The sequence below is a fragment of the Arvicola amphibius genome, chromosome 4 (assembly GCF_903992535.2).
Source record: "Arvicola amphibius chromosome 4, mArvAmp1.2, whole genome shotgun sequence".
In the NCBI taxonomy this organism is placed as follows: Eukaryota; Metazoa; Chordata; class Mammalia; order Rodentia; family Cricetidae; genus Arvicola; species Arvicola amphibius.
Genome location: NC_052050.1, coordinates 32609217 through 32624930, shown reverse-complemented (window position 1 = coordinate 32624930; position 15714 = coordinate 32609217). Strand labels below are relative to the sequence as shown.

Here is a 15714-nt window from a genome sequence, read left to right as displayed (position 1 = left end):
CAGGCTTTACCTGGGCTGTGTGACCTTAGACAACTTCTTTCTCATCACCCACATAGTGGAGATGCCACATGACTCACTTGACATCCTTGAACGCACATTTTAAAATGCATTAAAAGCTTAGCACCAAACACATGTAACTGTAAAGCAGAAACACCAGCACACAGGAGAACTATCTTAAGACTAAATTCGGAACGTCATGAGTTTTGATCATTTAGTCCTTGCGCTGGAACAGGAAGACTGAAAGTAACTCACTCAGTTTTTCTGGGTCTTACTCACAGGACGAAGATTCCAGATTATAAATAGTGCCCTTTTCCAAATAAAGAATGCAGTCTCAAATCAAGATGCACTGCCCTGCATCACGAAGCCCAGAAATAAACTTCACTGTGCTGAGAACTGTTTGCTTACTACATACCATGCTTGCTACTGTAAGCAATGTATTCTTTTGTTAGCCTACAAATACACTGGGTTACAATCTATCTACTTAGAGTTATACACTTTCTACAGGACTTTTTACAGTTTAAAGACCAGCCTTAGGACTAATTCAGTTCAGGGGTCAACAAATCTGGCTCTCTGTTTGTTTTTATAAAGTTTTATTGGAACACAACCACAGCCATCTGTTTACATGCTGGCTGCAGATATTTTCACCCAACGATAGCTGAAGCTACAATAGAGGCCATATGGGTTGCAAAGCAATTTTCTAGCCTTCATAAATCTGTCAACAGTTTCCCCAGTAGGGAAACTGAGGCCAGAACCAAAGTCTGCCAAGGTATTGCTGGGTATCATTTTATGGTCGGGCCCAACAAGAAAGTCTTGGAATACCTTCTACTTTGCCATTTTCTATGGAAGGCACCAGAAGTAGCCACCTAGTGGAAAAGGACAGCCTTCTAAATTTGCTGAGTCCTGTGCCGACAGCTTCATTTTATGACCACAGTTTAGTATAAACAAGTACCAGCATTTTTAATGGGGCAGGTCTTCTGAGAGGAAGATGGGGAAAAAGCAAAAAAGGTTGTTAAGCCTCCATTCTGAGTAATTTCAAGCTCCCCACCCCTCTGTGTGTGTGTGTGTGTGTGTGTGCGCGCGCTCGCACGCATGTACGTGTGTGAGATTCCATACCCACTCCACTCACAGCAATGACATATTTAAACTCCCCCTAGCTCAACCCCTTGAGAGCAGTCCTGTCTGTGTTGACTGCCACCTGAAATAAACAGTTAGAGCAGCTGCCACCTCAGGCAAGACAGAAAAGGGGAAAGGACGGCAAATGATGGTGAGTGAAGCCAAAAGCGCGGCACATCCTGCATGGAGGCTGCAGTGAGACGTGGAAGAGGAGCAGCAGGGTGTGCATGCACCTTCGCTCGAACTCCAACCCCTGTGGTCTCTACTAGCCTCCCAATCAAGGAGGCTATGGACACCGATCTTCTCCATGCAGATAGAGGTGTGGAAGACCAAGTTTAACACCCCCCCATCTACCCTCCACCCTCCCCATCCCCCCACCCCTCATGAACACTCACTGAAGAGACACTAAGTCTTGCTCTCTGGCCAGCACTAGAATCCTGTTTGTCTGAAACACAGGGGCGCCACAATCTATCTCCCAGAGGAAAGCTGAATAAGATAATGTAAGGAAATGGTTTGACCCGACGTTTGACAGTTAGTAGTGCGCCTTAGAGGCAGTAAACTTGTACCTCGCCAATTTGCTTCCAGACAGCCCCAAACAACCTCACACAGGCATGTATGTCTGCATGCAAGCTGTGAGAATGCTTCATGTAGCAGTCCACATACACACACACACACACACACACACACACACACACACACCAGAATATACTTTAACAAAGGGTAAAAATCAGTGTGTTAATTTACCCACTACCGCCTTTTGCAGTGGCTGGTTTCGACTCACGGTCCCCAAGGCCTACCCGGAGACTCTCTCTACTTTGATCATTCTGGATTCAAATGAACGATACCAGAATCCAGAGAGGCAGTGAACCCTGCCCCAGGGGCCACAGACGGAACACTAGACTCCAGCAAATGACAAATAAGCTCTTCGGAAGGCAAGCCCAGATAATACTCAGAGCGTATGGATGAAAGGAGCTTGTGAGTAGAGAGTCTTACAGGTTTTGATACATTCAAAAGCCTCCTTAGTCCTTTAATAAAACACTCCATAAGTTTATGCATCCTGTGAAAATCCACAAATATTACTGCACAATTAACTGAGCAGCATCCGACCCAGCGAGTGCCATGTTAGGGAAGACGTCTGGGTCTGTGGCTGCCGCTGCCGAGACAAAGGGACAATTGTTCTCAGGGTGGTGCTGAAAGCTGCCGTGGGCAAGGCCAAAGGCTGCAGAGCACCCACTGCTGACGCTCTGAGTCACTGTACGTGTTCACGTGTGTCACGAGAAAAAAGAAAGGAAGGAAGAAAGGAAGGAAGAGGGAGAGGTCTGACAGGAAAGAAAGCGAGGCTGAGGATGTGCGGAGATGCGCTGTCTGCGGCAAGTATAAGCCTGTCTGGACACAGTAACAGCTCATCCAGGCAGCCGCAGCCTCCCTGACACCTGCAAATGGGCCTATGAGATTCCAAGGCAGGTTACAGCTCGAAAAAGAAATCCCGCCTCATGTTTGCAAACACTACCCCTGGACTCAATTTGAAGGTAGAAAGACGGCGAGAGGGCCCACCCTCCAGAATATGGTGCAAGAAGGACTGGTCTCATTTAATTACTTCCAATCCTTCTCCCTATGCAGGGAGGGGCCACTAGTGTCATCAATCGCTCCTGGAAAGAGAAGCCCTGTGACCCCGGTGGCCATCAGCACACTTTGCTTTCCCTGTGAGCCACCCAGAATGAGTCAGCCCCCAGGCAAGATGTTCAGGAGGATGAGGAAGGCCTCCTTCAAAACCTACCTAGGTGAGCAATTAATTCCATGCCACTTCAAATGCATAGCTGAATTGGAAGATGCAGTTTTCTCTTCGTTGTATGGTCTCTCCCATCCATGCAGAGATTGATTAATACAAGAGACAGGGTGGGGGTAGGGGATTCAATTCAAAGCTAAATAAAGGTTATACACCCTCACCTCAGGCGGTGGACATAGAGAGACACGAATGGTGATTCAGTCATGGCTGTCTACTGTCCTGGGCAAGCAAGCAAAGCATAGAACCTTTAGGCCAAAGAGTGGGTGGCAGTGCCCTTGTCCTGGCCTACGGCAAACAGGACAACCATCGTGGGAGGAAATGGATGATAAAAGCTTTGAGTGGGCACTGCACCTTCCCAGGATACCACCGAGTTCTGCCACGTCAGCCTGCCAGAAGGGAAGATGCAGACCTATGATGGAAGGAGTCGATCGTATGCTTGGGCTCCCATGACAACTCCCACGATTACTCAAAGAATCAGGAAGTGGGGGGCCAGCTCAGTCATTCACCTGCCAACCTCTTAGATCTATGGCTTCTGTGGGAGTTAGAGAAAGGGGAGCACACAAAGGCACATGGCAGAGTGGGCACTGTACAGGGCAGCATGACATCTGAGGAGATGGCCACCTTCAGGAAGGACCCATTCATATGCCACTGCCTCTTTCACCAATTAAAAAGCAGCTGACAAAGACATCACCCACGGATATTCATCTCGTATGTCTATCTAACCCACACACACCTCGTCCTGACTGAGGACTCCTAGTCCTAACAGTATACCACAGGGTGTCATTTTGCTTCTGTCTCGTGGGTACTCTGGTCAGAATGATAATCAGCACAGCAGATATCGTTCCCAAGTCTCCTTCGGCACTTAACAAGAAAATTTTCTGCAGCCCAAAGCCCCAGAGACCCTCATTTCTGAATGCCATCTTCCAGGAATACAAGGAATGAGGAATCCCAGCACTGGCTCATGGAGTTTTACCTCTCACAGCTTCTGTGGGCGCCTGTGCCCTGTGAGTCACAACCCCACATCCTTTCCCAGTCCTGGCCCCATGTGGCTGGCAAACGGCAGCAAAACGGTACTGAAAGGCCACTCTGTGTGCGCCTGCAGGCGCACAAGGCTCCATGCCAACCAAAGCCAGACTCTCTCATGGCCGCGCCTGGAGTTTCACGTAGATCCTGACAGGAAGTTCAAGGACCCAGTTCTAGAAGACACAGCTATTGCAGAGGCCCAGGTAGCTGCATCCGAGGATCCACCCACACCCGTGGGCGACACCGTCCACCCACAGACAGCACTTACCTTGCCAAACTGCTCGAAATACTGCTTGACATCTTCCACCACAGTGTTCGCAGATAATCCTCCTACGAATATTTTCTTTGTTCTTGTGACCATCTGCAAGAGATGACAAGAGGAGGACACAGGTTAATCAGGTTATCAGAAACAGGGTTCGGTAAGACACTTCAACAAGCCTCGCTTCCAAGCTCTTCCAGGAAGTCTGGAATCTCCGCTAGCCTCAGGGACCAGACCATTAGATAGTTAAGGACGCTGGAGCCATTCTGCATTATCCTAGGCATTCAGCCTACCAGAGTAGACTGGAACTTCTTGACAGCAGAGGAGCCCCCAGGATCTCTGTGGCCACAAAACATGGCTTCATTACCATATGGAGAAAAATCCCACAGCAGGCTATTTTAAAATCAAAGAGACACAAACAAAACACAGATATTGCTCAGACAGTAGCCAAAACCTTGTCAATTAGGACCACACGCCCAAGATGATGCGGTAACTTTAAAAAAAAAAAAAAAAAAAAAAAAAAAAAAAAAAAAAAAAAAGATGGGTAGGGAAAGGGGGTGGGGCTGGCAAGAGTTGTGGGAGGGGTATGAACATGATCAAAGCCTGTTTCACAAGGTTCTCAAGGAACTAATAAACTGGTTTTTAATTGAACACATACGGACTAGGGATAGCTCTTGCTTCAAATGCTCAAGGCCTTGGCTCAGTCCTCCTTTAAAAAATGTACATGCAATTCAAAGGAGGTGTGAGCTCTCTATGCTCAGCTCTTCTCCTGCTGTCCTATGCCTGTCGGTAAGACAGGTGCTAAACTCGTACTGGGGGACCACCCTGCAAGCCCTGCCCTGAAGGCCTTCAAAGACCCCTGGACTGCCTGCAGCTCACCTTGATGAGCCCTATGCCAGTCTCACTAACCTGCAGGCTTCCACACCGCTAAGCTCGCAGGCCTTTCTCCCTGCAACGCCTTTCCACTCCCAGGTCTTCCCATGGCAAGCTCCAACCAGCCTTCAAGTTTCCATGACCTTCTTCCAAGTCCAAAATATCCATGTGCTATCCCAGCCTGCCTGACACTAGTGTCACCTCCTCTAAAGTCACCTGACACTGCATCCATACACAGCTACACACACACACACACACACACACACACACACACGCACGCACACTAGTTAGTAGATTCACCCTAAACCACTCTCTCAATTGAATGTCCAGGCATGGACTCTGCAAGACCTCTATTACACCAACAACAGGGCTAGGCAAAAGAAGCTAACACTGAAATCCAATGAGGGCAAAATTAGCAAATTATGGCCCATATTCTAGAATGGGACCAGCTCCAAAGGAAAGGAAGAAGGAAATCACATCATACGAACTGCTTAAGGCAAGGACCAAAGTCCTATAAGAGGAATAAACAATCAAGGAGAAGATTACATTAAGAATATTTGTGTTAGTAGGGGTTTTTATGTCAAAATTTAAAACTGAAAGGAAGGTACACAACTCTGAGCGCAGAACTCAGGAGGCTGGAGGAGAGCAGAGTTTGAGACTGCTGAGATTCTGTCTTGAAAAGGAGGCGGGAGTTAATAAAAGAATCGAAAAAAAGTAGGAAAATTCAGTGGACACCAAGATTCACCATAAAAAATATAGGTGTCATCTACGCTATTACTGGTGGATACAGGATACAGGACTGGTACCATACCTTCCTGGATAACTATCACACCAGGATCCTCAAAATATTTGATAAGGGAATGAACCAACCCACCCACAACAAATCATCCGACTGGCACGCTGCTGACATGCTAGAATAGAAAAACACCACAAGCCTTTCAGCACCGGTGTCTCTCTGCACCTGTAACTCTAGATGAGACTCGCTCTCTTGGATTTGGATTCTCTCTTCTACTCCACAAGGTGCTGTGCCAGGTCCACAAAATGCCCCCTGCCACCTCTGCTACCCAACCCTCATGAGTTCAAGACTGAGTTGGCTAAGTCATAAATAGGCATCCAGACTTCAGGAAGCTTAGGCTTTAATAGGCAGCTCTCAGTGGGCACGAAAGTCACATGGCCAATGGCCGATCCCAAACTAGAACAGTGTTTCAGGAGGACATGGTGAGTCCTGCCAGCTGCTTCCTCCTGTTGTGTAGGAACCCTACGATTCTCAAGCTGGCGTTCACTGCTTTTCTCTTCCAAAGACTAATGCTAAGAATGAAACTGGCAATGCGGACATTCTAGAAAAGATCCTGTCAGGATCCAAAACAAGGTGCCCACCTCCCAGGTTTTCCCGAGGAGCTGGCTGCAACCTCTTCTTGCTCCTGACATTCATCTACCTTCTCGTCCACTTGTAAGTCCTCCTGAGAGACCAAGATCTCCTTGATGGCCAAACTCTATAAAGGCCCTGTCATGGTTGATCTGGACTAGGAACTCGATCAGACTGCAATAGGTGAAGACATCAGCATAGTGTGTCTGTGAGAGCATTTTTAGCATCGACTGACAGGTACTAAACAGCAAGGAAAAGGGAATGACCTGCCTGGGTACTGGAGGAACTACGCCAAAGGCCAGGGGCCCAGTGACATAAGAGTAGGAAAAGCAGAAACGCAACGAAGCCAGGCACATTCGTTCATTTTCACGCTCATTCCCACTGCCCCACACTGGTTCCCAGGTCTTTATGCTAGAAGCTGCTCCCTCCACTAAACTGAACTGAAACCTCAAGCCAAAAGTAAATCCCTACTTCTTCAAATTGCAGTCAGCCATAGCCATGAGCAAAGCTAACTAATGTGAGCCTTCTTCAGATTTCAATCTCTTCCTATATTTACTAATAGCCAAGTTCTACTAACCTAACTTCCCCAATGTATTCACTCAACAGACCCATTAAAGGCTGGGCGCAGGAGTGTATGCTCTAAGAGAACATGGAATTCAATCCACTGTAAAACAGAGATATAATAATTAGCCTAGCACACACGCTCCCAAGAGGCCCAAGTTAAATACTATACGCCAAAAAGTCTAGCAGGGCACAGTGAAGACGACAGCTAAGCGGTCACTACAGCTGAGCCCAAGGCAATTATTAAGTTCAGCCTTGACACTTAAATGCACAACAAAAAAATTTCATACAAATAGCGTTAAAAAAAAAAATCGACTCCTATCATCCCATCCTAAACCTCAGTAATTTAAAAAACACTTTTTCATTTCTGTGTAATATCTGATAATCTTATGCTTTAATTTTGCGCCCCCCCCCTTTAAACTCCAACCAAGAAATTAAGTATCTGTAAAGAAATGTTAACATGACCTCAGGAAAATCCTAATGCAGGCCCTAAAAGCCCTCTGGTGGGACCTTCCAAGGCAGAAACTATGTGGCCTCCTCACTGCTTAGAGATGGGCAACATGAAGCTGAGGCCCTACCTAGATTCCAAACATTCCTAGGAACCCAGAGAAGAAAAACGACCACCCTGTCTGTCTTCATCTAAACTCCTGAAGCTCAGCAACTGGTGAAATGAAAAGATCCCTTCCCACCCGTTCCACTGTTGCCTGGCAGCTGTGAGCGTGCCAGGACAGAGCCCTAAACACGGAGACAGGCAGCAAACCATAAATCTGCACAGTCTCTCGCGAAAAGCCTTTACAACCCTTCCCTTTTTGGAAGGATGAGAAAAGCCAGGCCCTGGACAATGCACCAAAGCATCCGAGTTACTAAAACATCCTTTCTAGGATCCGGCTCAGACAGCGCCATGGCTCTCACTCCTCAGCAACACTCAAACTGGTTTCATCAGAACCTTCCAGACATGAAAAAGTCAGAGGGGAAATGTTAGCTTGGTTTACTGCTTTAGGAGAGGGGAGCACAGCCAGGGTGCAGGGGGCAGAGCATCATGAGCTCCCCCACCAGGGGCTCTGGGGTGGGTGATGGGCCATGGGATGATCTACTTGGGGAATCTTGACACCATTACTGCCAAATGGGCTGTAGACCACTCTGTGATTTGCATTCTGGCGAGGGATGCAGAAGGCAGAGGACCTGCAATCACACATTCTTCCCTCTTTCTCTTCCATCTCCATGACTACTAAGGAGGGCAGGAAGCAGGGAGGGCTGGGATGTTGTGCTCAGGCTCCCGGTAAAACTAAACAGGAGTCATCACAGTCGCATAAACACCATGCAAGGTTTGTGCATATAAGTTCAGGGTGCACATGTGTAATAAAGCATGCTGGTGTGTGCTCGGGGTAACTCTAGTCCAACCTGAGTCCTAGCTTCTATTTCCTCAAAACCATCCATTAGCCCTCCAAATTGTAACCTTCCCCTGACCTTGGAAACGGTGCCTAGGAAAAAGTATGCACTGGCCTCCAGCTCTATGCTCGTCTGAGTTATGAAAAATCCTTTCCACCTGGCAAATGAACCATTGGCATCATCTTCTGATGCATCTCAGGGTATGACCAGCCCAAGGAAGTCCAGCTGTGGAAAAGAGGAGTGGAGCTTCCCCTTGACATCAGCAGGCTCCACACACGGAGTCTTGAACACTGGCCATTGCGCACTAAAATGATCTTGGATGGGGGTTTTGGTGGACAGCTGCAAGAAATCTTTATATTGGAGTGTTTTGCACCATTGGGGACACCAGGGACCTATCCAAGAGCCCTGCGAACCCAGGATTACAAGGCTTCAAAGGTGTCTCTCTCTTTATGGCTTAGGGTGTTCCTCTGTGAAGTGATGTATAGGTGTGTGTGTGTGTAGGTGTGTGTGTGTGTATGAGATCTACAGCTTCCCGGGCGGTGGTGGCGCATGCCTTTAATCCCAGCACTCGGGAGGCAGAGGCAGACGGATCTCTGTGAGTTCGAGACCAGCCTGGTCTACAAGAGTGAGTTCCAGGACAAGCTCCAAAGTCACAGAGAAACCCTGTCTGGAAAAACCAAAAGAGAGAGAGAGAGAGAGAGAGAGAGAGAGAGAGAGAGAGAGAGAGAGAGAGAGAGAGAGAGAGAGAGAGAGAGAGATCTACAGCTTGTGTGCACATGAGGAAGCAGGTCAGACTCTCAAGACCACGCTGTGACGTTTTGCATCTAGACCCATAATTTAACTAAACACCAAAGCTTTCCACACACTCACTCCTTGGCGCTACAAAAGTCCCAGCATGCATGCCAGTTCTGAAAATTGCTGTTTACACGTGGCCTTAGCCAGCTGCTAACTACAGCTGCAAAGATGTCCTACCTTCCTGCCTCAAACTAGAGACCTGGTGTGCAGAGCTGGGGTGATTTTGTTTATGATTTTTTTGATAAGTATTAAAACTTTGCTTAAAACAAAACAAAGCAAAAACTATGCTTCCATTTGAAATGATCACTCAGAGCGAAGCCCATTTGTGGGTCTTATTCTATAGTCCAGGTTTGAACTTGAGGCGATTCTCCTGTCTTGGCATTTCCAGCTGCAGAAACACAGGCATTAGTCATTGCTCCTGGCTAGCAATTGCGTTTCTGCAAAGTAAGGTAAAGCAAATAGTGCAATGTGTGCCTATGTGTATGTAAAGCAGTCGGGTGACAGGAGGTTAGGGGGAAGACACAGATGGGGGACGCTAGATCTAATAGTATTGCCCCAAGGATGCTAGTAATCCAAAGATAAAGAAATCTCAGAAGGAAAGTTGAGACAAAAGTCCACTATGTCTTAACTCAGCAAATGCATGCAAAGGTAGGAGGTGGCTCCAGACAATCTTCAATAAGCATAGGCCCTCAGAAATCAAATCCACTCTTGCTATTACCAGCTCTTGGAAGAGTTCAAAGTCCCCTGAAATCACAAGCCATCTTCATCCCTAAGAGCCCAGACTCCTCTCCCCCATGTTCTCGCCCTTGGAAACCCTACAATGGAGAAGACTCAAGAAAAATGTTAGAAAGGAGAATGTGGTCGGACCTTGAAAAAGATCCAGTCCATCACCCCGATCATGTGGACAGAGAAATCCAAGCAAAAATGAATCATCTCCAACTTAAAGGCAAGGTGTGCACTAGGGAGGACTCCTCGCCAAAGCCTAGACAGGCTCTCTATCCATTAACCCAAGAACATGATGCTCACTGAATCCAAAGTCAATGGTGGACTACATGTTGCTCTCCACATGACAGTGTTCCCTCTGCATTTGAGAATTTGATTCAGACTTCATTCTGAAACATGTCCAGTGAGGGCACAGAACACTTCCAACATCACCACCCACAGCTCCAGGACCATTCCCCAGGGAGTTCCTCTAAGGCCCAGGACTTCTTCCACCCCAATTTTATTGGAATATGGTGGTGGTGGTGGTGATTTGAAACAGTGTCTCACTGTGTAGCCTTGGCTAGCCTGGAACGCACATATGTAGACCAGGCTAGCCTGGAACTCAAAGAGATCTATCTGCCTCTGTCTCTTGAGAGCTGGGATTAAAGGTTTCTACCACTACCATCCCAAGTTCCCCAGAGTTTTTCCATCTTTCTTTATACACACCACACCAAAGTACTGCTCTTGCCATCACCACCACCACGGCACCCATGGCCACCCCCGCCACAACCACCACCACTATTCCCACTACCATGACACCGAATCCTGGCTAAGCTCCTTTAACAACTAAACTAGACCCACGGTAAGGCACTAGGTCTTCTCCAAACATTTCTAGATCTGAATGGAAAACACAGTGGACTAAGTAGGATTCCTCCAAAATTCATGTCTACGGAGAGCCTCAGTGTGACTTTCCCAGGAAAGAAGGTCTCTCCGGGTACAATCAGATAAGGCTCTTGCAGCGCTATCATCCGGGATATGAGTGGCCTTTCACTCCAGTGACTGGCACCCTTACATGAAGAGGATACACAGGAAACAGGTGGCCAGTGAAGACAAGGGACGATAAGAATGATGCCGGCAGGTACCAGATGCCTGCAGAGAAGCCTGGAGGATGCCACCCGAAGATCAGACTTCGAGACAATGAGAGAATGTTTCTGCTGTTTAAACCACCTGGTCTGTGCTCCATGCACCACGGCCTCCCCCATCAGAGGTGCCTGACGGGAGGGTGGTGCAGAGAGGGCAGAACCCAGGGCAACTGTGAGAAGAGGCCACCCTGGCTCTGAGCACACGAGGAAGAAGGGCCAGAGTGTGTGACTGGGCAGACTGCTGCCAAACACCAGAGAGATAAGAAAGGGACTGAGCTCAAAGGTCAGGCATTTTGGGGTGTCCCCTTCCAAGCGCAGAGCTCTCTGTGATCTGGTCTCTGTTCTTCTCACAAATCACCTTACCACAGCCTCACACAGCCCACTAACAGGCCTCAGCCAACAGAGAGTCAAAGCCCCTCCCCTTCCGGTCACAGAAGCCTCTGCCCTTTCATTTATGATGATGTTGACTTATCCCCCCTCCCACCCCCCCACCCCCGCACCCAGCGGAAAGACACAAAAGGGAGCTGAGGGCACCAAAATACAAATCTGTCTTTTAGCCCTTCTAATTTTAAAACAAAGATGCAAAAACGTCAACCTAGGCCCTGCAGGCTCTGCTGCCTCGGGGGAGCAGGCTGGCTCCTCTTCCCAGAAACTTCAATCTTAGGCACACACTCAAAAGAATCGAAAGCAGCCTTCCAAACTAAAACATTACACATATATTGGTGGGGACCCAGAAGCAAAGAACCAAATGTTGGCCAATGGGAGAGTGAACAAAATGTCCAGATGACAGAATGGCATTTGGCAAGAAGAATGGGGCACCAACAGGTGCAGCACGAGTCTTGATACCTTATGCTTAAAAAAACAAGAAAGACAGAAAGACAGAGAGAGGGGGGAAGAGGGAGAGAGAGAAAAAGAGAGAGGGGGGAGAGGAAGGCGGGAGGGAGGGAGGGCTGTCATTGTCACAGACCATGTACATGACTCCATGCATTAAAATCTGTAACACGGAACTCAATAGGGACATAAGGCGGGGGGGTGGGTTTATCAGAAAAGGCCAGTAGTGCCTAAAAAGAGTTCAGAATTTCATTCTAAAATTGTCTGTGGAGGTGGGTGGTTGGGTGGGTGCATTTATCTGTGAATGTACTTAAAACTACTAAGTCGTATGCCTCATATAATTTGTACTTTTTAAAAAAATTCTATCTCATTAAAACTCCAAAATTAAGATTGGGGGATCCCTAACCTGAGACCCTGAATACCAACAGGTTAAGATCAACCCAAGCCCCCAAGAAGGAACTCTCTGTGTACTTCTTCTATTCTGTCCTCATTTAATTCCACATGCCTCAAGTCACCCACCTGCAGTTGCACAGCCGGAGGGAAAAGTGTAAGTAACAATATTTTATGTTGCCTATTTCAGAAATTAACTTAACTTCAGGGGAAACTAATTGGGGAAACAACCGCCAGCGTTTCTGTGCTCTCTCCCTCTGTCTAGAGCTATCCGCCAGAGAGCACAAGGGTTCACACTACAATTCGGCATTCCCTCCAAACAGCTTTAAAATTGGAAGGGGAAAAAATAGCCTTCATCTATATGGGGTTGGAATATAATTTACACACAATTATACAACATAGTCAGGTTACAACATTACCTCTGATTAAAATAACAGAAACTCAGTGACAGGAGGACACGATTTCATAATGCAGTGATCAGGATGCAGTCCTGGGGTGCCCCCACACCCCACCCTCATTCCCAGAAACCCTCTGCATGGCTCCCTCCCAGACTCATTTAAAAAATACTACTTCCTCTTACCCTTGGGGGAAGCTGCAGTCACAGGGGTGACCTGTCCACAGATCCTATCAGAGAGTAATATCCTAGACAGTGGCACTGAATCATACCGGGCTGCGGTGGGGGTGGGGGCAGTAACAGAATAGGCATGGAGATGAGTGTTGCTTCGGAAAAGCACCGGAAATTAAGGAGCGTGATCCACACAGCAACTGACGCCGAGTGAGATAGCTGGCTGGCCCGCATCCCTACCACAGGCATCCAAGCTGCTCTGTACCCACAGACAGCTGCTCCATCACTCCATCCTTGGGAATCCCCCTCCCCCAGCACACACACCCATGAGTTGAACTCACTGTGGCCAAGGCCCCCAAAACTTTCTCCGGTGTTCCAATACTTACCAATACATTGCTGCAGTTAAAACCCAGTGTCTCTGCGAGCCATGGCATCAGGCTAAATTAAACAAGCGCCCTTTACTGTGGTGACCCTGGAAGGAATGCACGCCTGCCTGCATGCAAGAGGCACCTCCAGAGCCCAGCCAGGTAGCCAAGGCAATTCTTCACAAACTACTGGGGAGACTGGGAGGAGGGAAGCCACACAGGACGGTGGACTGCCATGAACCCTTCCTCGTGTTCATGGAGCCCTCAGCACCCACCCAAAGAGAAATTGTCTAAGTGTGCCCAGGATGGGACACAGACCCAGAGTGATTCCTCGCAGATTTAAAAAAATAAGAGAAAGAAAAAATAAGTTCAAACTATCTCCTGTCAGTCTGCCCCTGCTTGCCTTTTAAAGCACATCTCTGTATAGTATACACATGGACGAGTGAAGTGCCCTAATAGCTCTGAACCTCACTTTCTCTCTTATATCAAATGAGCATAAGATCTTAGCCTAAATAACACAAACTGAGACCACCTGCTACTGTGGAATTACAATTGAGCATACATGCATGTGAGGGAGAGGCAGACAGAGAGAGAGATCAATTGATGGATTGGTTCACTGATTGATATTCTTCTTCCTCCAACAATGTTAAGGAAAACCCACCCTGACTGAGCCTGTGTATACATACAGCCTCCCTGAGAGCTCCCCCATCACCTCTCTGCTCTAGTCCCTCCAGCATCCATTCCCAAGCTCAACAATGTCTGCAGCTCTCCTCCCTGGAAGCTGGCCCATATATAGGTGTTAGGATGTATCACACACAACCATGGGATGCTCAAAACATCCCTTTCTGTCTCCCAAACACCACACAGATACCACCCTGGTGGTAGATGGTTTCCACGCAGAAATTAAGTTTCAAACCACCTGGCAATCAAAAGGGCATGCCTGCTCCTTTGCCTGTCTCTGTGGAGGGTCCCCTAGTCCTCCACAGGGACGTTGAGGAACCACCAAGGATGGGATGAGAAGCTGTGCTGGAAAAGTTACATCATTTACATGGCAAGGATTATAGGCCCTCAGATTCACAACTAAGGCAGGCCATGCTTCAGCAGATGCTACTGAACCCGGGGAAGATAGTCCAAGGGACAACAACCTGACCTGCTCCTCTTTAGAGACAGAATAAAAACTTTGCTGCTTGGCAGGTTCTAAAGTCCCTGCACCCCATCCCCCAAGCCCTCCAGTTGATTTCATGAAAAGAACAAATGGCAGCCTTAACCCTTCGCCCTGATTACCGTCATTACCATATTTTAGATGTACGTGGCAATCAGCTCCTGATGAGCACGCTTTACCTAATCCACAGCACGGAGAGGGCTGTGCGCGCTGGCACTGGTGCTCCCATAGCGCAGACGCTTGGCCCTGACTGCCACCTTAGTGCCAACAGACCATGAACAGCCCCACCCTCAGCAGTTCTTCAGATGTCCCAAAAGGCTAGACTGTGCAGCCAGGGCTCTGCAAGAGGCTGCATCAGGGTATCCTCTGGGAAGAAAAGGGAGGCGGGATAGATGGCCAGGCTCTCCTCCACTTGAACACAAAGGAAAAGGATGAGCAGATATGCAGAAGCCTTCAGGAAGTGCAAACTAGGAAGAGCTGGGTCACTGCCCCAGCTCAGCTTCTTCCTAGACATGCAGGTGGGCATGTTATAGGTGGGGACAATGCCTATGGGAACTGTTACAAGAACCACACAAAATGTGTATGTTAAAGCACTCAGCCCATAGAACACTCTCCAGAGATGTGGACTGGTCCCAGCAGAGTGCAAACAGAGAAGAAAAAAAAAAGATAAATGGGCAAAGATCACATCTCTGGTAGCAAGCCATAGTTGTTCCCTGTCAAACGTGCTCTAAGAACCAAGCTCTGTGTCAGGTTTGGTGGATGCAAAGTGGATGGGAGCTGATTCCACTTCAAAGATGCTCACAGCCAAGTAAGAGGAACACAGGCTTGGGCATGGCCTCAAATTTGAAGGTCAACTGGGAATGCTTAGAACACTTAGGGAAAAGGGCCTCTGAGGCAGAAGCTGGGGCAGCTTCGGTGGCTAGCAAAAGTCGCTGCTGGCTACTAGTATGGTGGAGCGCAAAGAAACTGGGCAGGTAGGACAGCAGATTCCTGCAGGCCAGGCCAGAGAAGAAGAACCTCCAGGTGGGGCTCTTCAATCCTGTTGTTAAGGAGAAAAACAGATCAGCTGGAATCTGTGGAGAGATGGAGGCCGAGCCATTTAAGTACTAGCAAGAAGGTCTGGGCAACCAAAAGGGAGTGAACCAGGAAGAAGGTACCCGGACACCAGCCATACTGAATAATGTGCAGTCATGGTCCCTTTTCCTATCCAAGACTCCTTCCTGCCTCTGCCACTACACTGTTCTAGAAACATCCTGAAGAGGATGTCTAAAAGGAGAGAAGGTGAGGCAAGGGTTGCATACAGAGATAAGCACGTTGCACCCTTGGCTCAGTGGCCTCTGAAATACCCAACCTTCTGTTAAGTCATAAATTCAAACTGTCATGGGGTGGGGG

At 48.0% G+C, this 15714-nt stretch overlaps 1 protein-coding gene across 3 annotated transcripts in view; it reads right to left on the bottom strand.

Annotated features, from left to right (window-relative positions):
• Msi2 (musashi RNA binding protein 2) overlaps positions 1 to 15714 on the bottom strand; it is a 363569-nt gene that overhangs the window by 236099 nt on the left and 111756 nt on the right. For all 3 annotated transcript variants that reach the window (XM_038325574.1, XM_038325575.1, XM_038325576.1), the window contains exon 6: positions 4191 to 4283. In XM_038325574.1, the coding sequence (XP_038181502.1) occupies positions 4191 to 4283 (93 nt within the window). The remainder of the gene's footprint in view (positions 1 to 4190; positions 4284 to 15714) is intronic.